This window comes from Lissotriton helveticus, chromosome 9 (assembly GCF_964261635.1).
Source record: "Lissotriton helveticus chromosome 9, aLisHel1.1, whole genome shotgun sequence".
In the NCBI taxonomy this organism is placed as follows: domain Eukaryota; kingdom Metazoa; phylum Chordata; class Amphibia; order Caudata; family Salamandridae; genus Lissotriton; species Lissotriton helveticus.
The window spans coordinates 806,468,902-806,494,353 of record NC_136070.1 but is presented as its reverse complement, the minus strand read 5'-3'; the positions used below and the strand labels follow the sequence as shown (position 1 = coordinate 806,494,353).

The 25,452-nt window shown below is 46.0% G+C and overlaps 1 protein-coding gene across 2 annotated transcripts in view; it reads right to left on the bottom strand.

Moving 5' to 3' along the window:
* LOC144781885 (galectin-4-like) overlaps window positions 1-25,452 on the bottom strand; it is a 297,786-nt gene that overhangs the window by 121,135 nt on the left and 151,199 nt on the right. For both annotated transcript variants that reach the window (XM_078660936.1, XM_078660937.1), the window contains exon 2: window positions 7,069-7,157. In XM_078660936.1, the coding sequence (XP_078517062.1) occupies window positions 7,069-7,157 (89 nt within the window). The remainder of the gene's footprint in view (window positions 1-7,068; window positions 7,158-25,452) is intronic.

The following is a 25,452-nucleotide window of genomic DNA, read 5'->3' as shown; positions in this document are numbered from 1 at the left end:
AGCCACTAATCAGAGTATGTATGTAAATTGAATGAATGAGGTAGTATGAGTGATAGAAAGATAGGTAGCACTGTTCGGTTTTTATGTGGGGTTCAAAATAAGTTTTTTGACTACAAACAATGTATTTCTAGCACTGAACTATTTATTTGTCTTATGCCACAAAATATCCAAAAATGCTAAAAAAAACGTTTTTTCTATCTCAAATTTTGAAAATGACAATAAATGAAATACTAAAGAATAGTATGTCTATTTGAATACCCTTTTGTTGATGTTGCATTCCTGTTGAAAAGTTTTTTATGAATTCTCTATTGAAAGACTAATAGGTCAGATTAGAGGTTTTGTGTTCAAAGTTGCCTTTTCTCTCCCCCCTCTAGACCTAAAAAGTAAATTTGGGAGTACCCTTTTTATAAAAAAAATTTGGTTGCATGGGAAAAACCACGTTCCACCCATGGAATGCCTCCCTGAGGTAGAGTAACGCAACGCAGCGATCTGCTCTGCGTTGCTTTACTCCAGATTTGCCAAGCCATGCAGGGCAACGCAAGGTGGCATTGCATGGCTTGATAAATCTTACTGTAGTATTTTGTTGCACTTTTACCCCCCTTGTGTGATGCAAGGACGACGCAACACAGTGATAAATATGCCCCGTAATCTATACAGTCTTCAGTCAGCTGACCCTTGCTTGTTGTCCTGTTGGTCAGGGCTCTGCTTTTCTCATGCCACTAGTTAGCACAACTTCTTCATTTATGAAGCGGGCCATAAAAGCACAATTTTTTCAGATCTGCAAGCTTGTTCCCAGCTCTTGAGAAGGAGAGCAAAAATACGACTATGTCCCTGAGAAGGGGTGTTTCTGTGCTCTGCAAACAGATTATTTTTCTCAAAGCAGAAACAGGCTCCTGAATTGCATTCACTGTAGAAAAGCCAAGGCCAACCCAAAGATCAACTTTATTTAAAATGTCAACTGCTCCTCCAATAGGGATAGTGTGAATCTCTTTCCATCTTTCCTAACTTTTGGACTGGTGGGTACGGCAAAGGCTGGTCTGAATCGCTCAACCTTTTTTGTTAGTTGTCCAAATATATGTTCAGCCATGTTTACAGGAGTTTCACACCCTGGTGCAAAACTTGTTTGGCAAGTGGAACCATATATATTTGCCAGACTTCACAAGTCAGCTACAGCCTCATGGGAGGGTACACAGGTCACAGATAGTGTAACCAACACAGAGAATGAGGACTAAATGCATGGTAGCCTCCATCTTATGCAGGAACAAATATTGTATTCTACATGATCACCATCCCCACTACACATTCCTTCTGGTCCCATTCACACCAAGCACATGTAACACAGGACACCACGTACATAGTGGAAGTTGAAGTCTCCAAAAAGTGGCGATACCTGTAGTGGACAGCACTTTCAGGGTTACAGCTAAGAAGGCCTATGCCCTGTTTATAAACAGCTGCCACCAACCGCCAGTTTTCTGATAACATAAAATACGAGGGAAGAAGTCACCCACAACACTTGTGTGCACGCCTAACCACCAGAGTCTAGGCTGTGCCATCAAAACTTCAATTCAAGGTATGGAACATCTCCATTGGGCTCAGAAGTTAGCTTTGCTGTTGACAACATAAGGCAGCCCTGAAAACCCGAACAGGCCAGGGTCAGTGGCGGCTGGTGACATTTGAAAGTGGTGAGGCGTCCAATTATTGCCGGCTCGCATGGCGGCAGGCGAGCGTAGCAAGTGAGCCTGTACAACCTCCAGGGCCTCGGGGGATAACATATTGAAAAAAGAGTGGACAAATGGTGCATTTTTTAAGCAAATTTGAGAAAGCAGGAAGGTTAATAAAGCAATACTATTGAATTATTTGTCATTTAAGAAATTGCCAATTTTTATTTTTTATCTTTGCCAGAAGCGCCAAGGAATGCCCTACACTTCTACTGTTGCCCGTGGCCAGCCTTATGTAAAAACTCCATAGGTATGAGTTAACCTACAGAAACAAGATTTTCTGAGACAGACATATAACTTAGAAAACCAACAGTAATAGCTCACTGTGACCCTACAGCACACAAGTATACCATGTCAGTGTGCAAGCGCTGCAAACGTGTACAGAAACAACCAGCAGTAAAATCATGGCAGAACAGCATAAACAACGCACCGTGAATTCAAGTCACAGAATCAAATTCACACTGTGAAATAACAGCACAGCATACCCATAAAAACACATCTCTGATATTTTATCATCTGTAGTACTGAGTGATGTCAGCAGTCTCTCAGTCAGATACCTAAAGAGGCATGATTAACAGTCACAGGCGCCCTGTAACACCAATGTCGTCTTGCAGTTGCTAGCCACAACATTCAATCTGATTGTTCCACCGAAGCAAACGCAAAGATCATTTTGATTTTAGTTAAAGAACAATAACTAAAACCACAATGAAGCCCTTAATGTAAAGCCTTAGAATCACTTTTATTTACATGAAAGATAAATCGGTAAAATGCTTCGAACCCATGGAATTGCATATTACTGAGACAAATACGCATTTGGAAATTTAAAAGCAGCACATTATAGTATACAGACCAGGTCTATTGTAAGACTCGAATGTCCAGCTTAGGTCAAGGAAGGCTAGATTTGGCTCCATGCCAGCTTTTTGGGATAACCTCTGCATCTAAAAAATATCAAATTATTGTAGAAAAAGTGTGCCTTATGTGAATATCCCGAAAATCTGGCATGGGTCCAGTCTTCCTGGACTCGCGTGGGACATATAGAGTGGGCTGGGGGCCTAAGGTTCCGGCACTGTGCTCTGTGGCAGATAAACGGTGGCCAGTGTTACCAAACAGCATGTGTCTTTTAAACACAGAAACCGGTTTCATGCTTTGCAACGAGCGGCCAGGCCTCGGGCCGCTGACCAAAAACGTGGAACGAAGGTCAGTCAATTTAGACAAAATCAATAATAAGCACACAGACCTTCCCACACACAAGCACACCGGCCTCGAACTAATTTGTAATCACGGGTATGCCGGCGAACACATTTCTGGACACCCCTAGAAGTGTGGGGAGGCAGCCTCGTGGGAAACTGGAAGAAGCCATTGGCTCACGTGTGAACGATCAGTGGCGTAGCAAGCGTGCCATAGACCCTAAGGCAAACACCTAAACAGGGCCGACCTGCCTTCTGCTTGGACTGCAAAAGACGGCCGTGATTGAGGTGCAAATGGGCCCTCACACCTCTGGTCCCCGGTGCCACTATACCTGCTGCACCATAAAATGTTATGCTCCTGTAAACCAGTCTTCTAGACCCCTGCATGTTGAGGATTAGGCCTGACATGGAACTGACTCTAACCCAGCCCTACTGGCCTCTTACTTTTAGTAGCGGATACTGGCCGGGCATGAAAACTCTGCCTCAGCCAGCCCATACCGTGCTCATATACATTGGACTGACAGACATGCGAATGACTGAGTCCGCTCAATCCATACCGGGAGTTTGGAAGCACAGGGCTAATGTGCAACCCGTTCTTCCATAGCCAGTGCAACGCGGGCCTGCCGGAAGCTGCAGCCTGAACATGACAAGTGACTGGCTCCTTCTCCGCCGTCCCGCCTCTGCAGACACCAGCCTGCTTCATTGTTGACTCTTCCCCAACCCCACAGCCTTTCAAGGGGTGCCAGATTCAATCAATCAATCAATCAATCAAGCATTTATATAGCGCACTACTCACCCAGAGGGTCTCAAGGCGCTGGGGGAGGGGGGTCCGCTACTGCTCGAACAGCCAGGTCTTGAGTCGCTTCCTGAAGGCGAGGTGGTCCTGGGTCAGGCGGAGGTGGGTCGGGAGGGAGTTCCATGTCTTGGCGGCGAGGTAGGAGAAGGACCGTCCCCCTGTGGTGGCTCTTCGGATGCGGGGGACGGCGGCGAGGGCGTGGCAGGTCGATCGAAGCTGGCGTTTGGGAGCGTAGAAGTTGAGGCCGCTGTTGAGGTATCCTGGGCCTTGGTTGTGTAGGGCTTTGTGTGCGTGGGTGAGGAGTCGGAAGGTGATTCTCTTGTTGACCGGGAGCCAGTGCAGGTCTCTCAGGTGTCCGGAGATGTGGCTGCGACGGGGGATGTCCAGGATGAGGCGAGCTGAGGCGTTCTGGATCCGCTGGAGTCTCTTCTGGAGTTTGGCGGTGGTTCCGGCGTAGAGGGAGTTGCCGTAGTCCAGACGGCTGGTGACGAGGGCCTGGGTGACCGTCTTCCTGGTCTCGGTGGGGATCCACCGGAAGATCTTACGTAGCATGCGCAGGATGTTGAAGCACGACGAGGAGACGGCGTTGACCTGTCTGGTCATGGAGAGGGAGGAGTCCAGGATGAAGCCCAGGTTGCGTGCGTGGTCTGTTGGTTTGGGTGCGCTGCCTAGGGCGGGGGGCCACCAGGAGTCGTCCCAGGCGGAGGGTGAGGATCCCAGGATGAGGACTTCCGTCTTGTCCGAGTTCAGTTTCAGGCAGCTGTTCTTCATCCATTCGGATACCTCCTTCATCCCTTCGTGAAGGTTGGCTCTGGCGGTGGCGGGGTCGTTGGTGAGGGAGAGAATCAGCTGGGTGTCGTCGGCGTAGGAGATGATGTTGAGGTTGTGCTGGCGTGCAATGTCTGCGAGGGGGCTCATGTAGACGTTGAAGAGGGTTGGACTGAGCGAGGAGCCTTGAGGAACGCCGCAGATGACTTCGGTGGCTTCAGATCTGAACGGGGGGAGGCGGACTCTCTGTGTCCTTCCGGCGAGGAAGGAGATGATCCACTCCAGTGCCTTCTCCTGGATTCCGACGCTGCTGAGTCGCTGCACTAGTGTACGGTGGCAGACAGTGTCGAAGGCCGCGGAGAGGTCTAGGAGGATGAGGGCTGCTGTTTCTCCGTTGTCAAGCAGTGCTCGGATGTCATCGGTGGCTGCGATCAGGGCGGTCTCGGTGCTGTGGTTGGCCCGGAAGCCGGACTGCGAGAGGTCGAGGGATCCGTTCGGTCTCAACATATCCCAATTTCTCCGCACACGTAATTAAGTCTGTGAATATAGACCGGACAGTCACGCCTCCAGTCTCACTTCTTTGCTGTAACTTGAAGTTGAAACATAAATGACAACGCACCCGCAGGGTAAACTAAAACTAACAAACTAAACTGTTCATTAACAAAAACATCGTTTGCGCAACACACTACCCAAATCAATATTATCAACCACACTCTTTCCATGCAAAACCCGTTACCGCAGACCTGGCGCTACTCCTGTCGCTGTCATAGGCGCATCGGCGTTCTCTGGGCGCTCGCCGCGCATTAGCCACAGAATAATTAATTAAAGGTACCTGGGCAGGCTGGGTCACTGGGTGTCCATCTCCCACGCCGAGGAAGCTGCGCGGTAATTACAAGGAGCGGTCCCTCGAAGCTTCTCAGGAGATGCAGCGCGTGCTGTTCTGGGGCAGTGTAGCATAGCTGTGCAGCCAGGCCTGCCAGACACCTCCTCAGCCCGTGGCTCCATCAACAATTCAACGACAGTGTGACTCAATGACTTTGTGCAGCGGATACGTGGTACACACACATTGGCCCCGTCTCCGAGATAAGAGCTGGTAACTGGATCTGCCGACAGGTTGGGTTACAACAGCCACTGCTGATCTTTGATTAGGCGGCTGCATTGCAATAGCGGCTAATTACTAACTTTTGGAATAAGAAAGGGCGCAGGGGCGCGCAACAGGAAAACTTACCTTGCCGCCTTCACTGGAGCGGAAATCCCGCCCTCCGTCCTCAGCCAATCCTGGCGCTGCTGGGCATGGTTGCTTTCTGCCCGCCTGCCCATTAGGAGAGCGAGGTTTCGCTCTTCTAATGGGCATGCGCAGGCACAAGTGCGCATGCATGGGCAAGGCTAAAAAATGTGCCTCCGTCCCCACTCATGCGCACCTGTGCTGCTGCCTGCCCCTGACAATGCCTGTCAGTCAACATGACACAGGACCGCCCACCCCCTTCAGACTCTGAAGGGGGTGGGCGGTCCTGCATCATGTTGACTGACAGGCATTTTCCCCTTGGCCTCGGCGTCAGTTTGAACTTAAGTAAACTCAGTTTACTAAGGTTCACAGCAGCAGTACACCGAGGGAGCTGCGGGTGCGGGCGGGGGCAACGTCCCAACGCCCCCAATGGACGCACCGCCACTGGCCAGGGTGATGCAGCTTTATCAATACATGCTGGGATTTTTGTTTTGCCCCCACACCTGACTAGAATCTCTGGGGTATATTTACGAGATAATGACGCAGCGCCAATCTGCGACATTAGGAAAGTGCAGGAAGGCACCATATTTACAACAATACGGCGCACCCCTGTACATTCCGCTGCGCTGTTGCACAACAGGCTTCCTAGCGCCAACGGAGGCACCTTTGCACCATGGTGCAAGGGTGAAGGGTGCCTGCGTTGCAGGGATGAATATTTTGTGCAGAAGGGCACACCTTCCTGCACAAAAACAATCATTGATGGCGATTTGGAAAGAGGAAAAAACAAGGAGAAATACCTTTATTTCTCCTTGCGCACTTTTATGCCTCCCCTGGGGAGGCATTAGAATCTGATGCATTCCCAGGTTTATCGAACCTTGTAATTCGGGGAATACATCAGAATCCATGGGCCTTGCGTGGGAACACATAGCAACAATCATGGAATGCCCCTTTCATGCAGAGCAATGGGGGCCATGTTTACAAAGCCATGAAAATCCACGCAGGGTGGCTTTGCGTAGCCTTGCAAATATGGGCCAGAACATTGCGTCTCCGGAGCGTCAAAAAAAGTGATGCTCCGGTAGCGCAAGGGGCTTGTATACATGCCGCACTGTGACTGAAAGATGGGCAATGAATGAAGTATGTGTTTAAAAAATTGATGTGGTAGCACGTGATGCTTGGAGTAATGCTTTATATGAATTCTGATCAAAGGATAATATTGAAAAACCGTTGGAGGATCTGAAGCATTTGAACCTGACCAAGCTGCTGCTTTTCATCATCATTTATGACGGAAATCACCTTATCACAATGCAACACAGCACTCATAACCGGCATATTTTATTTTCTTCATTTCAGAAAGAGAACGAAATTCACACAAACCTTTTAATGTGGCTGAGGACTTGCCCTTGAATGACGATCATCTTCCCATCACTGATTCCTCCATAGATAGGGCACTGGAGGGGCACACTCTGAAAGAGATCAGAGAAAAGCAGCCACTGTGAGTAAGAGAAGCCATACACTGCGGCGGAGTCTGATAGGGCGGGTGTGTATCCAGTACACACACCCACCTTTCAGTCAAACCATCTGTGAATCAGTTTGCATTGAGTTTGAATCAGACCACAAAGCACCATTTATCCCTCCACAATATCGAAGATGTTAACTCTTATGGGTCTTCATTTAGTGTTCGGTGATCTTTTCTGAACGTGTTTCAATGATTTTTTTACCAAAATCGAATAAAGCTGATATGATGGTGGTGGTGTCCGGTGAACAAAGCAAATCACCACCACCATGCCGCTCATTTCGTCAAAGAATAAATCCACCCACCAGCTGGCCAAACACATCCCAAACAAAGCAACACTAATGATTCTCATTTTCAAGACTTATCTTTCTGGCCATCTATTGCCTCTGTTTACAGAAACACAACTTTAAAGTTTTCTGGGTAACTGCGATTTGCCCCTTAATTGAGATGCATTTTGTGAAATCAATAAAACAAGACAACTTTGTAAAGTACCAAAGAAAGGTGCTAGTAAAAGTGAATGAGCTGAGTGCGTCATACCATGTGTGCTTGCCAAAGATACATACAACATGCCTGCAGCGTTGCTTCATTGCAAGCACGCCTGCAATAAACAATAAAATGAGGATGACATTTTAGGGACTGAGCCGCAGGCCCCAGTGTAGGTTAAAATGCAGTGTTGTTATGGGTCATTAACCACATGCAAATGTCACCCTACACTATGTTTTCACATGCAGTGCTATGCTGTACTTGCACCTTGAAACGCACCATCAGATAACCGCTGGGTGTGATTTGGCACCAAATTTTAGCACTGAACTGCAACAGAAAATGCAGCTCTAAACATGGATGAAGTACTGGGCTTTCATGGGTCCAACACTTAATTTAAGCAGCAGCGGCTGCTTGTTTTGAAAATGTTTTTCTTCACTACACTTACTCAATAGATACTTTGGGGCATATTACCAAGCCCCTATCGCCACCACAACGTCACTTTTTGTGACATTGTGGTGGTGATAGGGTCAGCGCCCTATTAACAAGGCAGGGTTAGAGCACATAACATGGCTAAAAGCCACGTTAAGTGGCTTAACGCTGCCTAGGTAAAAGGGCCCTTTCACGCTAAAATTAGCGATGTTGGCGATAATAGGTGGCAGCGCCAAACTTAAGAGCAGGAGAATCCTGGTCTTAAGGTGGTGAAACAAGAAGAAATTCTTCATTTCTCCTCGGTTTTTGCTTTTTCCATGTGTACTGCCTTGTGTAGCACACATGGAAAAAGCAAAATGCCAAGGTTTGTTTATGTACAGGAAGGTGTCCGTTCCTGCACATGAACAAACCCTTTCTTAAAATGCCATTTTGTAACTTACATGTGTGCTGCATGAAGTAGCACACATGTGGTGCAGCCTGGTGCTTCCGAAGTGGCGATGAGAGGCATTAAGCCAAGGAGGCTACCGCCTCTCACCACCACTTCCTAGATAATATGCCCCTAACTCTCACCCACAACATGCAAGCAACAATTGGGCTACCTCAGTTTTAGTGTGTTGTCATCTGGCCCACTCAGTCCTTACTCACTAGAGACTCTCTCTCACACCAAGAGGATTTATCATCTCAAGAGGAGCAATGTGAGCATTCTCTGAGGATTACTGAGTGATGGCTGCTTGATCGAAGCACAAACTAAGAACTACTATGGCATGGTTGGCAAATCTAACATACACTTAGTATTAGCAAGAGGTGGTCAGTGAGCAATCACTGAGTATTGCTGAGTGATCAGACACACTTCTGAATATTATTGTTGGATTGTCACCTTATAGAATACTTAATTTTCACTACCAGAACTGCGTAATATCCAAGAACCAACATCCGTATCCACTACCTGTTGTAGTGCCGAAACAGATCGTATGCAGCTAGGTCTCCATGCTTACCTTCCGACTATGTTGCAGCAAGTGCGGAACATTGCAGTATGACATTTCATAATCCCAAGAAAATCAACCACCTTTCCGAAACTCAGAGAGAGTTGCATTGGTTGTTTGGGCAGCAAAGGTTCAACCTTAAATGTCTGCGTATAACGAACAAAGTTTATACTTAGGAAATGTGCTTTTGTGGGTTTTGCATGCTAAGAGGGCCATGCCAGAGGGATTTCCTTTCGGCATCTGGCTCCAAGAATTTGAAATAATTTGACCCTGGACTACCACCAGGAACACAGCACAGGATCTCTGTTCTCATAAGTGCAGCCTCTAAAGCATGACCCACTAACCGTCACCAAGGCGCCTCTGCTGTGTAAAAAAGGTGTAAAAAAGGTAGCCGGAGAGAGTACAGCGAGGCATGATTAAACTGCGCTCTACTCTAAGCAGGGCTGGTTTTTGGGCTCTGCTGTCTGTCATTGATACTGTGGAGCTCAACACTTAGCCTGGGGTAGTCTGAGAACCTGATCATCCAGATCTACTTAGCTAGTGAATGAGGAGGGCGACCCAGGTTCACTCTCCGCATACTCAAAACAATAGTTCACACAGACACCTGTGGTGTTAAGCCAGACCTAAAAGGGACGACTTCACTCCTTTTTGGAAAGATTATTTAAAGTAGTTTCCAAGAAAACCACTGATGCATTTGTTGAACTGACACACATACTGCTTTATTCCAGAAAAAAATAAGGATATGTCCTTTGAAGGTGTACTATTTTACTCCTTTATCGTAATTTCTTTTCAGGACGATCCCCCAAGCACCGATTTACATCTATCCTGTAATCCAGGTCGTTGCACTAACCTGAGCAAACAGAAATACTTCGAAAGTTCATCTTTTCAGTTTTTAGGTCGAGCAGACCTGCATTCAATGCGAAGCATTGATTGCTGTCTGCTTCTAGACCTATTGTCAGCCGTATTTGGGAATGAAGACACGAGTCAGACGCGCGCTTTTGCAGTCTCAGTTTTGACCGCGGGAGCGCGCTTCTGAGCCGCGCTTGTGCAAACGAACTCACAGCCCCTGCTTTCGCTTCCCTCGCATGCATTAACGGCGCACACACACAGACACAGCCCGCCCCCACCCCTCTGCATGCACGCACACACACACACACACAGGCGCGCGCACACATACACACGCTGCCGCCCCCCACCCCCCTGCACACACACAGACACGCACGCATACACACGCCGCCGCCACCCTCTACCCTCCCACCCACACACACACACACACACACGGTGGTTGGGTGTCACGGGCAGCTGCCCTCTGCCAGACTCACAATGAGCGAGAGGGAGGGGCTTTGCCGATCCTTACCGGGGCTCTTCAGATTGTAGCGGGCTTCCATGGCTGCGGCTGCTGCTCTCACGGATGCTCGTGGTGTGCCGGGTTCATGTCGGTGTTCCGCCGCCCCAGCTTTAGCCCTGACGTGGCACCAAGTCCGTGGCCCTGCCCCGGTGCTCACACTAACGCTGCAAGCTGCGGCGCCCGGGGAGGTGACGTCAGATCTAGCCGCTGACTGTGTCCTTCAGTGCAGCGCCGACATAGAAAAGGGACTGGTGCGGCGGAGAAAGTGCAAGCGAAACTGCAGGAAGGGTAGGCGACGCAGTAATGCTCCATTATTCAAAATGTGAATGAAAAAACTAAAATGTGCGAACACCAGATTAACACACATTTCTCTGTTACTTGTTCTCTATCACCTACATAACTCCTCTTTTTTCTCTGCCCTCTTCATTTACACCATTCCTTTTTTCTTCTCTAATCCTCCTTTCTGATATTCTTCTATTTTTCTTTCCATATTTTTGTTCTTCCTCTTCTTCTACTTTCCACACGCATCACTTCTCTCTATCATTTCGATCTGCTTTCTCATTTTCTCTCTTCTGGACTCAACCTTTACAATGCTACCCCGCTAGTCCTTTTGTAATGTAAACTGTTTGATTGTAAAGCGCACTGACACCTTCAGGTAAAATCAGAGCTATTTAAAAACGCATAAATATCGTTGCAAATGGACTTTACTTTACACCCTGCTTGGTAGTGAAATGCATGGAAATAAAGGGTGTAAGTTTCAGGGTAATCACACCGATGTTTCCATCAAGTTATTTCTGATTTTTGTGTGTTTGGAGGGCGCAGGGGGGGGAGTGGTTCATCTAGTTTTATCCCAATTTCAACCATTTTTCTGGCCCGTGCTTATCGGTAGTTGACATCACCAGAAGCTCCTTTATCTGCCCGTATGCCAAACAAGCTGGAGACGGCTGGAATTCTCCCCCCCCCCCAACCCAGGAGAATAATGGACGCTCACATACATCTCAGCCCTTCCTCCAATTCTAAAGGTGGAAACAGGGTGGGAACAGTGACCAGAGCAACAAGTAACTTTATTATTTCGCCAATTCACATCTTCACGGTGGTCGCTAGTCCTTTTGTAATGTAAAATGTTTGATTGTAAAGCGCACTGACACCTTCGGGTAAAATCAGCGCTATATAAAAACGCATAAATATCGTTGCAAATGGACATTACTTTACACCCTGCTTGGTAGTGAAATGCATGGAAATAAAAGGTGTAAGTTTCAGGGTGATCACACCGATGTTTCCATCAAGTTATTTCGGATTTTTCTGGCCCGTGCTTATCGGTAGTTGACATCACCAGAAGCTCCTTTATCTGCCCGTATGCCAAACAAGCTGGAGATGGCTGGAATTCTCCCCCCCCAACCCAGGAGAATAATGGACGCTCACATACATCTCAGCCCTTCCTCCCAGTCTAAAGGAGGAAACAGGGTGGAAACAGTGACCAGAGCAACAAGTAACTTTATTATTTCGCCAATTCACATCTTCACGGTGGCCGCTAGTCCTTTAGTAATGTAAAATGTTTGATTGTAAAGCGCACTGACACCTTCGGGTAAAATCAGCGCTATATAAAAACGCATAAATATCGTTGCAAATGGACATTACTTTACACCCTGCTTGGTAGTGAAATGCATGGAAATAAAGGCTGTACGTTTCAGGGTGATCACACCGATGTTTCCATCAAGTTATTTCTGATTTTTGTGTGTTTGGAGGGCGGGAGGGGCTCATCTACTTTTATCCCAACTTTGACCATTTTTCTGGCCCGTGCTTATTGGTCGTTGATGTCACCAGAAGCTCCTTTATCTGCCCGCATCCCAAACAAGCTGGAGATGGCTGGGATTCTCCCCCCCCCCCAAACCCAGGAGAATAATGGACTCTCACATACATCTCCGCCCTTCCTCCCAGTCTAAAGGTGGAAACAGGGTGGAAACAGTGACCAGGGCAACAAGTAACTTTATTATTTCACCAATTCACATCTTCACGGTGGACTGAAAAGGACTGCTTGACAATTTAATGATACTGCATGTTGTGGCCAAACATGATGCCTGTCTCGCCATGGGATTTACTTCTGGTCAGATCTCATTTCACCTCCTCAAGTATTTGAATTTGCTACTTGTCCTATGATGGAAAAAGTACCTGGTGCCAATATTCTGTTTGACTACTAATTGACTAATAAATACGCTGGATCCAAGGTGTAGAGCATGTCTGTTTGTGTTTTTATAATTTGTTGCCCTCTGCCTAAACAGTTGGTATGATGGCTTTCATTCCTTCCCTGAAATGGAACCTCTCCTCACCTGGTCCGGCCACAAAGGATTACAAACAACAACAAAGTCACTTATGCATTACTTTTAATTATATATATTTGGCATTTCTAAAACTCTCTAAGATCACTTCTGCATAACTTTGATTTATATATTTGGCATTTCTAAAACTTTAGCATGGAATGCCTTTGAGCTCATTAAGTGCAAGTGAGAACAAAGGGACAAATAGAGAGGGCAGAATGCTACTAGAACGGGAACAACGATATTGCCCTGAGCAAGTTAAAAGTTATTAAAATGGCCTGAAGCATAGGCAGAACTTGAACAATATTTCTGAAAACTCCAGAAAAAGCAAATCTCTTGGGGTAAGCGGAGGAGAGTCGCTGCTTGCACTGGTAGGAGAATTGTGAGAGGGGCTAAGAGAACAATGTTGATGAAATCCCTGCAACATCCTCCTTACATCAGCTCTCTGCCATCCTCGTTAGCTTCAAATGTTTCTGGTTCCTCACAAGGCCCCTCCAGCTCTCGCCTTGCTACATTTTACAATGCCACAGCACCACTCAACGCCCCAGTACCACTCAACGCCACAGCATCACTCAACGCCACAGCATCACTCAGCACCACTGAATGCCACAGCATCACTCAGCACCACTGAATGCCACAGCATCACTCTGTGCAACCATTCAACAACAACTGGTTCAAATATGTTCTCTCAATGTTTCAAGCTTTATTACAAATATCACAAAAAGTTGTTAATATTTCACTTCTGTGCTTGGATTTTCGTCACAATAAAATACACTGAACATAATCTTCACAAAAAAAAACTCTCTAAGATCACTTCTGCATAACTTTGATTTATATATTTGGCATTTCTAAAACTTTAGCATGGAATGCCTTTGAGCTCATTAAGTGCAAGTGAGAACAAAGGGACAAATAGAGAGGGCAGAATGCTACTAGAACGGGAACAACGATATTGCCCTGAGCAAGTTAAAAGTTATTAAAATGGCCTGAAGCATAGGCAGAACTTGAACAATATTTCTGAAAACTCCAGAAAAAGCAAATCTCTTGGGGTAAGCGGAGGAGAGTCGCTGCTTGCACTGGTAGGAGAATTGTGAGAGGGGCTAAGAGAACAATGTTGATGAAATCCCTGCAACATCCTCCTTACATCAGCTCTCTGCCATCCTCGTTAGCTTCAAATGTTTCTGGTTCCTCACAAGGCCCCTCCAGCTCTCGCCTTGCTACATTTTACAATGCCACAGCACCACTCAACGCCCCAGTACCACTCAACGCCACAGCATCACTCAACGCCACAGCATCACTCAGCACCACTGAATGCCACAGCACCCCTCAACGCCACAGCACCACTCAACGCCACAGCACCACTCAACGCCACAGCATCACAACGCCACAGCATCACTCAACGCCACTGCTTCACTCAACGCCACAGCATCACTCAACGCCACAGCATCACTCAGCACCACTGAATGCCACAGCACCCCTCAACGCCACAGCACCACTCAACGCAACAGCACCACTCAACGCCACAGCATCACAACGCCACAGCATCACTCAACGCCACTGCTTCACTCAACGCCATAGCATCACTCAGCACCACTCAACGCAACAGCACCACTGAACGCCACAGCATCACTCAGCACCACTGAACGCCACAGCATGACTCAGTACCACTGAACGCCACAGCATCACTCAGCACCACTGAATGCCACAGCATCACTCAGCACCACTGAATGCCACAGCATCACTCTGTGCAACCATTCAACAACAACTGGTTCAAATATGTTCTCTCAATGTTTCAAGCTTTATTACAAATATCACAAAAAGTTGTTAATATTTCACTTCTGTGCTTGGATTTTCGTCACAATAAAATACACTGAACATAATCTTCACAAAAGTTATTTACAAAAGTTTAAGCTATTGCCATTATAAATTACAATAACTTTTATTTAAGTATTAATTATAAAAAAAAAGTAAAAGCCATTGTTATTTGTAATATCAATACATCTAAGTCACGTAAATACAACACCTACTGCATTACAAATGCTATAGGTGTCACGTTTGCTAAAGTTAAAACTATTGGCATTGTAAATGACAAAGCTATTAATTTCGCTATTTTCAAAACCAACACATAAATAAAAAATTTGTCATTTACAATACCAATAGCTCAAACTTTCCTAATGCGAGACCTATTGCATTGCAAATGCTTGTTTTACTTAAAATTATTTGGGCGTGATCCACCCCTTTCCAAACCCCTTTTATTGCATTTGCTTCCTAAATGCACTAGGTTTGACATGTTTGCGTCGCACTGATTTCAGAATGATTGGTCTACCTCTTTTTTGATATAAAAAGGAGCCTACTCACAGATCCACCTAAACTCTTATGTTACATTTGTTTACCTAGAAAAGTTAGGTTTACCATAAAGATAAACATGTTTTTCTCATTACCGTCTGGTCCACATAGTTATAAATGCATTGGTTACTTAAACTACAAAAACAACGCTACAGTTTTGGACCAAAAAACAACCAAAAATACAGATGGGCATGGCCCTGGACACAGTGCCACGAAAAGGCTCAATTATTACTGTCCTCAGGGAGTGTATATGAACGTGAACACAGTAAATACAGTGTTAGGTTGACAAACAAAAGTCGGAAATCTGCATCCACAGGGAACCTATTTGGCCGTTCAAATCTACAATTCGGTTTCATATCCCTGAAAGCTCCATGAAAAAGTCAATTTTGCAGATGATGGTCATCTGGCAAAAAAATTCTGGACATGGATACAATCACTCCAAATCATTGCAACTCTGATTATAAATCCGAAATACCTAATGGAAGGAGCACAGTGAACTGCACCATTCCTCTAATGATCTCTAGTAAATGGAGTTACCTGGGTATTAATGTCTTTGTTTGGAGGACTTGGTTTTCCTGTAGTCATTTGTAAATAATCTACACAATGTGGGAGGGACAAGAGGGGGATGAATTTAGGTGAATCAGAACAGGTGGATTTTTCGAAGCTTTCGAAAGGTTAGCAGTTCTGGAGAGCTCTGAGTGAGGAAGGAAGAGAGTTCTAAGGGCTGGAAGCAGCACCAGAGAATTATTGTTTTTAAGGAAGCTTTTAAGACTGAAGTTTGTAGGAGGATTGAGTTCCTGCTCCTAAGACCTCTGCCTCCCCAAGATGTTAAGAAGGGCAGCTAGGTAAGTAGGTGTCTTGAGATGGGTGGCATTTCAAAAACACAACCAATTTCGAATAGTATTCTGGTATGAATAGAAACCCAGCGAAGATCCTTTAACACCAGAGTCATGTAATCAAATTTCCATGTTGAGGAGATCAGTTGAGCTGTGGCATGGAGCATTGTTGAGATGTTGGGGGCTAGAGAAGTTAAAACAACCCCGACAAGAACAGCACTGCCGTTGTCCAGGTGGGAAATATTTAATATGTGGGCCTGCAGTTCCAATTTGGTCAGGATTAGGAGCTGTTTTATATGTATTCATTATTAATCGAACATATATACTGTAGGTGACATTCCTCTATACATGCACTCTTGTTTTGACCAGGGTTATTATATCGCCTTTATAAAATAAATAAAATAAAAATTAAGAAACTCTGCATGACTTGAGGTTGAGTCTACTTTTGCAATGCCTAAACACATGACCACCATCATTAGATGTTTTATCAGCCGCTGTTTTTTTTTTCAGTTTGGCTTTTAGTTTCAAAATCGTTAGGGAGCTAAAATAAGAACACAGGAATCCAGAATTGGAGACTTTGGGCCAGATGTACAGATGTAGGTAGGCTAATACCGGTCGGTAACGGCCGAATTTACCGATTTTCGGCCGTTACCGACCGGTATTGGGCATTCAGGATGTAGGGGAACCGAAAACACCCGAATCGGTAAAGTTTCCGAATCGGAAAAAATACCGAATCGGAAAATATACTGATTCTGTAAAGTTTCCGAATCAGTAAATTTACCGAATCGGAAAAAATACCGATTCGGAAAATATTCAGATTCGGAAACATTACCGAATTGGTAAAATTACCGATTCGGAAAATAAGAAATGGTAAAATGAGTTTTTGAGATGTAGGAAACCTCTTAAATACCGATTTTGCATGAAATTCGGTTTTTAAGAGTCGGTATTTACCATGGATTCAAATCAGGTGGTAAACAGGTGCAAGGTATAAAAAAGGCCCCAAAATGCAACATTTTCACCAGAATGGCGGCATTCTATGTCATTGCGAGGCGGATACGGCTACAGGCAGAAGGAGAGAGGGTCTGGAGGAGGGAGGAGCAGGTGTACAGGCAGAGGATCACTCTATTCCAGCTTACTGAGCCTGAGATCCTCCAAAGGTACAGGCTGGCTCCCCAAACTATCCTGGACCTAATCAGGGACCTTCACCCACTATTGAAACAGCCAACCACAAGGGCACACGCCATCCCACCCCATGTGCAAGTGCTGTGCAGCCTACACCTGCTTGCTTCTGGGAGTTACCAGAGTGTGGTTGCTGTGGTAGGTGGGGTGTCCCAGAGCTGTCTGTCACGTTTCTTTAAAAAATTCCTTGATGCCATGTTGCAGAGAATGCATTTGTACATCAGCTTCCCTGCAACGCATGCAGAACTGCTCAGGACAAAGACAGACTTTTATCAGATGGCGCATTTCCCAAACATAATTGGATGTATTGATGGTACCCACATACCAATATGCCCACCTGCTGCCACAGAGTACATTTATCGGAACCGGAAGTCCACCCACACCATAAATGTACAGGTGATCTGTGATTCCAAGTACATGATCACTGACATAGTAGCCAAATTCCCCGGGAGTACCCACGACTCCTACATCTTCCAAAACAGTGGGATCTACGCACGCCTGACAGCGGGGAAATTTGGAGAAGGATACTTGCTAGGTAACACACTGTGTGAAACTTCCTTGATACGTATTACAGGTGGATGTGTGTGTGTGCATGGGAGTAATGTTTTTTCTCTTGCCATTAGGGGACAGTGCATATGCCCTCCGGTCCTTCATCCTCACTCCCTACCTCAACCCTACAACACCAAGTCATAGGAGATATAACAGGGCACACAAGACAACCCGTAACATTGTGGAGCGCACCTTTGGCATGTGGAAGAGCAGGTTTCACTGCCTCTACAAGAGTGGAGGTGCCCGCCAGTACACACCAATCATCTGCTGCAAGATGATTGCAGCCTGTGCTATGCTGCACAACCTTGCGGTCAAGAAGGGCTCAGCAGTGGAACTCTCAGATTACGAGGACCATGATGATGAGGATTCAGTGCCTGAACCACACGCATCTGGAGTTGCAACACCTACTGATGGCAGACACAGGCGGGATGAGATCACACACAACTACTTTTAAGTGAGTTAAGATACACAGACAAGTGGAGTATGCACCAAATGTAGTTTAGTTTGGTAAAGAGGTAGATTTTTAAAGCACAACTGTACAACAAAAAGTATTTAACAGCATTGATGTCAGTCCTGGTTCACATCACCATGAACTTTAAAAGTCATTTCCTTCCTCGCTTCCCTGTAACACCTGTAGGTTGCTCACCCTGCTCACTGTCTTGCTGGCCTGTGGCCTCAGCGTGGCGCCTGCTCCTCCTTGTTTCATGGACAAGGGTGCTTCCTATGCTGCTCCTGCTTGTGGTCTCCTCACTGACAGGCACATCCAGAACAGCTGTATGTGCAGTTTAGGCATTTAACAGCGCCTCAAGAGCACTGGTCATCCTGCCCATGCCCCTAGTGACCTCATTGGTGTTTTGGGTCATGGCCTCCTGCATGTTACTGCTTCTCCTGCATGACAGGGATGTGGCAGTGGCCAGGCGGTTGATGGCTTTAGTCAGTCCATGACCACGCTGCCTTTCTCTGCGCCGTGCCTCGAAATCAGTGTCTAGTTTGGTGCATAGCAGCTGCACCGAGTTGCCAATAACGCGCATCCCTGCTGCCATCTCTATGTTGACTTGTACCAGCTCACTGATGCCCTTTCCTAGTTCTCCAATGTTGCTGTTCAGGGACCTCATTTGCCGTTGGCATGCCTGGATGGCTCTTCCCTGCATCCTCTGTATTCTGACCATGCTCCCCTCCAGACCACGGAACACACTTGAACCCTCAACTGGTGCATCTGCTGGCCTCTCTTGGACTCTGCGGCGTCTTGCACCACTATGGGCCACCCCTGCACTGGAGTGCCTTGTACCAGTGCTGACATCTGCAGGCAAGTTGTGTGTGTAGTCGCCCTCACTGTCAGCTGCTGCAGACTCCATTCCTATGAGTGGGGCCACTACATGCCTCCTGCTGGGTTGTGATGCAGGTGTGGACTCATGCTGTGATGCTGGCATTTCTGGGGATGACAGCAACAGAGGGGATTGTGATCTGTCAGGGGACGCCAAGAAGTCTTGAGGCATCTCGGTGTCTTGTGCAGGAGGATGGCTACTTGATGCACCTGTGTCCTGTGGTATGGTGTGGGTAGTTGGACCTGCTTCCTGACTGTTCTCGCTCTCAGGTGGTGTGTTTTCAGTCTCCTGCGAGCGCCTGCGAGACGTTACACCTGTGGACATATGAGCGTTCATTAGCTAAGCGCTACTATCTCACAGTCACTACAATTAAATGTGTATCACATTGGCTATATTCTCTATGCAGTCATTTACTTCACTAGTTGGTTGTTGTGCTGTATGACATGTTATTGCATCTCTTGACTACATATCGCATCATGACTTGGCCCTGTATAGTGCTAGCAGTACTGAACTGGGGTTCACTGGGCCACCAAGGGTACAGGTAAGGATGATGGTATGGGGGGTATGTTTTGCATGTCTCTTACCTTTTTTTGTTGCAGCTCTGGCTGAGCTGTCTACTTCTCCCAGTCCGCAGACGCTGTCCAGTTCGATGGTTGAGGCCACCATCTCCTCCAGGTCAGTAAGGAGGGGTGCTGGGTTCTTGCCTCCACCAGTTTTGGACGCCTGCTTGTGATGTTCAGCCATTTTCTTTTTGGTTTGGATCCTGAGGTCATAAAATCTTTTTTTCAGGTCCTCTGTGTCTCTGGTGGTCACCCCAACTGTATTTACTTTGTCCAAAATTTCCAGCCAGATTTTTCTTTTGGCAGATTCTGCCACAGTGAGGGACTGCCTGCCAAACAGCCTGTGGTGCACCTTCACCACCTCCTCCACAAGGACCTGCAACTCCATGCTGCTGAATTTGAGTTTCCTCTGCCTCTCAGGCTGCTCTTTTTCCTTGCTGCTTGCCATTTTACACTTTTAAAAGTGCACCAACCCCTTTCTGCTGCTCAGTGACTCGGCTCTGCTCCAACTGCCTTTCCAGGAGCTTCTAATTAGTTGCAGCTGCCTGTGTAGCCACTTCCTGGGAGGGAGGGGGAGGGTGGTAGCACCTGATTGGCTGCCTGCCAAAGTTTCACTTTTGTTTGCTTTCCGATTCTGTATTTACCGATTCGGTATTTACCGATTCGGTATTCCCAATGCATTCCTATGCTGCGAAAGGCTCATAGGAATGCATGGAGGATTCCGAATCGGTAAATACAGATTCGGTAAATACAGAATCGGTAAATACAGATTCGGTAAATACAGAATCGGTATTTTCCGAATGTCCGATACCGATTTTTACCGAATCGGTATTTTTTACTGATTTTTTATCTACATACCATTTACCGATTCTAAAATACCGATTCGGTAAAAATCGGTATCTTAGAATCGGTAAAATCGGTTTACCTACATCTGGGCCTTTATCTTTGGCTCAATGAAGCAGGACTACAGTCATCAGGCTTCAGCAAAGGAGTTCAGCCTGAGCACATTTAAATTCTGAGCCAGCAGTTTTCATAGGAATGGTATCGCTGATCAATAGAAATCCCATTAGAATAAAAAAGCATTGAAGCAGATGTAACATAAAATATCACATACGCCACTGAGTCTCAGTATTAATGCACCGACTCCCTCTACAAGTTAGACTTAAGACTGTCTTTTCAGCCCTAAGATCTTCTTAGGGGGAAAATCTCTCCAAAATCAGACCCTTTTTCTTCACTGACAAAAGACTTAAGTTAGTTATACCTTGGGCTCAATTTACGAAACCAGAAGTAACTTGCGATTCACATAAGTTACTCTTGGTTCTTACTTAGCCCTGGTGGTGGCATTTGCTAACATTCTCTTCCTAAACAGGCAAAACTTACAACTGTCTTAGGGAACAGTCCTAAGTGTATGGCATTCAGTGAAAAAGACACTTAACCCAAGTTTGCAAAGTTAAAAAATATGCGTAAAATATGCCAGTTTGGGATTTAGCAATTGTTATACGTACATTTACATATTAACTTTGAAAATCCTTTCTTTCCTTAGTTATTTTTTTTTTACTTTACATTTCCTTTGTTTCTCTTAGCCCCGCTGGGAAAACTTGAGTGACCAATGTGCCTTCCTACACTCTCGGCAGTAGTTATGTTTAGACCTTCTAGTAGTAATTTAACTCATTAGGTAAGGGTGGAACATGCACTTAAATCTTTGCAAATGTGCAAAAGTGATTGGTCTGCACAACAATTGAGTGGGATTTTCCTAACCAATTACTTGCCAACCGCCAGAGGGGGCATGTGATTGGCATACTTTTACTTCACCGATTTGAGACAGTTCTTTAGGTTCTGTAATTATTTTATCAATTACACAAGGGTAAATTACTATCCATCATATGCATGACTCACATGTGAGTGAAATTGTCTTTGTAAATCAGGCAAATAAACAAGAAAAGAGAGTTTGCAATATCAAAAATCAAAAAAGCCACATAGATGGAGCGAAACAACTAGTGGAACTCACACCCTGTTTGGGTAGAGAAGAAAGCCCTCACACACCGACCTAGTCAGTGTCATGCTTCATCATCGGGCCCCACCAAAGAGGCCGAGTGCCTCTTTGGTGTGCTGCGACGCCAGAAGACTGCGGAGCTGGTTGTGTGAATTGGGCGTGTTGTGAAGTTAAATTAAAAGTAAAAGTGTCTAAAGGGTATCGACAAAAAAAGTTTAATGGATGATCCCTAGGACACGGTTAAAAGGGTTATGTGTCTGAATTTAGTGCCAAAGGTAATGGATGGTTAATTCAGATATAGTCAGTCAACATGTTTCAGCCTTACGAGAGGTTTCAATTTACCTAGGCATTCGTCAGGACAGCAATAAACCCCGGCGGTATGGACTCTCTAATCGTCCACCCTGACCTGGGGGCGTGAAAGTGAAAAATAAAAGTGATAAAGTGCATAAAAAAGTGGAAGAGCGAGACGCTCAATTCCCAAAAATACTCCGAATTGTGGAGTGTTTCAGCACTTTAAAATATGGCGTCGGGGTCCGGTTTGAGGAATCCTAAGGTGTATAGGCGGGCTGTGAGTGCTGAGGGCGATGTGCCAGGGACGCTCCAACCCCCCTCCCGAGACCCATGGTGCAGTTAGCGCCATATTTTAAAGTGCTGAAACACTCCACAATTCGGAGTATTTTTGGGAATTGAGCGTCTCGCTCTTCCACTTTTTTATGCACTTTATCACTTTTATTTTTCACTTTCACGCCCCCAGGTCAGGGTGGACGATTAGAGAGTCCATACCGCCGGGGTTTATTGCTGTCCTGACGAATGCCTAGGTAAATTGAAACCTCTCGTAAGGCTGAAACATGTTGACTGACTATATCTGAATTAACCATCCATTACCTTTGGCACTAAATTCAGACACATAACCCTTCTAACCGTGTCCTAGGGATCATCCATTAAACTTTTTTTGTCGATACCCTTTAGACACTTTTACTTTTAATTTAACTTCACAACACGCCCAATTCACACAACCAGCTCCGCAGTCTTCTGGCGTCGCAGCACACCAAAGAGGCACTCGGCCTCTTTGGTGGGGCCTGATGATGAAGCATGACACTGACTAGGTCGGTGTGTGAGGGCTTTCTTCTCTACCCAAACAGGGTGTGAGTTCCACTAGTTGTTTCGCTCCATCTATGTGGCTTTTTTGATTTTTGATATTGCAAACTCTCTTTTCTTGTTTATTTGCATACAACCGGGGATCAAGAGAGTGTTCCTGTTATTCCCTGTCTCTCCTATTGTTATTTTGTAAATCAGGCCCCATGTTTGTAGTCCTAGGTTTTTATTTATGCTACAATCTTTTTATTTGAAAATGAGGTATATATATCAATTGAAGACTACAAAGGCAGTCATAGCTGCTCATAAAATTCTCATTTAGCAATGAAATCATCAATATCATGGTTCAAACTGCACAGTTATTTACTCTACTATTTCTATCTGAGATTGCCCTAAAAAATAATAGTGATAACAATAATAATAATAATAATAATAATAATAATAATAGTAATAGACATTTCTAGGGTGTGCAGCTACCTTATATAAAACTCTATAAATAAATACCTCAGAAGAGGTGCCCCGGCGCTAACAGCGGACTAGCGACAGGTTCAAGCCGGACATTATAACTAATTAAAGAGTCAGGTTTTTAACGCTTTCCTGAATTCTAGTTCTGTTTCAATCAGGCGAAGGTGGACCAGCAAAGAATTCCACAATGTTGCTGCTTTTACCGAAAAGGACCTGCTGCCTTGCCGGGCTTTGGAGAAGCGTGGAACCCGAAGGAGTCGCAGGTGGATGGATCTCAGGGCTGGTTCCTGATGGTACAAATGAAACTTTGCCTGAGGTACCCAGGGCCTAAGTCTATGGTGGCTCTAAAAGCCAAGGTCAATGACGAACTCTATCCTCCTGGTTACTGGGAGCCAGTGGAGCTGTCTCAGAAGCGGGGAGAGATTACTCAAATGCGGGGAGTGATGTCCCTCCTACAGGAACATCTGGCAATTGAATGTGGAAAAGAGGACAGAAGCCCGTGAAACCAACAAAAACAAATTCAATAAAGACCTAATTTGAAGTGTAAAGGTCCATCATGATAGTATGACACAAGTCCCGGCCCAGTACGAAGCAACATATATTGTTTCTAAGTAGAAATAGCACATCATTTGACTCCACCTATACTCTCTGGGAAGCGTTCAAGACTGTTATCCATGGTGTGTGCATGGCTAAGCAGACTGGGATGCTGCAGGCACTGCCCAGCGACCTGGCGTGCCTTGAATCGGTGCTCCACACTCTGGAGACTCAGTTCTTTGCTGATCAAAGTGACTCCACGCTCGCTGCTATCTGCAGCAAACTTTACTACTTCAAGGAATCTGCGTAGCAGGAAATGCATTACCAGGGCAGAGATACTTGTGCCTGGTGCTACGGTAAGGGTAAAAGGGCAGACAAGACGCTCACGAATATGCTACGCAAGTCCTGGGCTAATAACTATATTGTGGAGTTGAGAACTGAGGGGGACGAGGTTGTCACCGGGATAGAGGTAGTGCAGTTAGAAATGACAAATCTTTATTCCTCAAATATCAAACTACTTAGGAGATTGCTTCTCCTGATCTGGCCTCCTTTTTTGATTCATTACAATTTCTCTGGCTCAGCGAGGGACACAGCGCCATATATGGACCTCTACTCTTTGTGCACTATTGGCTATATCGATCTAGTTCATGGCCCACACGGCACCCTAACATGATCATGCTGCCCTATGCTCCCTTCGCATGAGTGTTTCCGACCCCGCAGAGCCCCAGGATCAGGCTAGACATGATGGGATGCACGGTGTGGGCGTGAGAAGAACTGAGATAGAGAACCCATTTAGATGTTCTCTTCTGCCCCTCCATTCCTTTGATAGGTCATCCTGCACTGCCCGTCACGCATGATGCTGGCACAGGCACTAGATTGTGCAAGCTAGACCTTACAACCGTGGGCGACGTTTACCCAGAGGGTTCCTTCATTACTCCACAACAGGCCCTACAGGGGCATGATGTTTCTATGCTAGGCACGTTAACATTCTTCCAACTGCGAGCAGCAATTTGTGAGCTACAAGGCTCATTTCCTGCGGCACCCCCCACAAATCCATCCCCACGCAGGCTCATTACTAGAATATACGCCGATATGCAAGAGATGGCCTGGTGCGCAAGCTATGCGCTCGACAGGCATGGTCTGAAGCCCTTGACATCCCTATTTCAGAGGAGCAGTGGCACTTTTACTGCACTCAAGCATGTGCCCTAGCATCCCAACAATCGACTCAGCCTAGTCCACCATAAATATTTACACATGCTATATTGTACCTCAGAATGTCTTCCCAAGATGGGTCTCTGGATGATGCACACCTTATTCGATGCTTACTGCCATGCGCCGATTTTCTACACTCAGCCTGGAACTGCCCAGGAGTGGGGAGGTTTTGGCAAGCAGTCTTTGACACCATTGACGAGATCACTGGCCTGCTATAAGAGCGCACGCCCAGAGTTGCACTACTGGGATACGTTAAGGAGAACCTGTTGTTGGCTAAGCGGCCAGTGGTGATGCATTGGGGGCATTGCCCTGTCCCGCAGAAGGATACTTGGCTTAAACATGCAGTGCACCGTCAGGACAATCTAACTGCTTACTGGGAGTTGATGCCGGTGAGATCACATCACAAGGACATTTGGGGCTCATCATTTGGGCGTAGCTTGGTTCCAGTGGCACAGTGAAGAAGAGACCTATGCCAAGACATTCACTTTGCAACCTATTGCATTACATCAAACACACAAAAGGTGATGAGATTGATGCTTTCTCTTTTCGGTAATCAAGGTACCCAGCACCTCTGTACTACTACTCAGTTTCTTCAA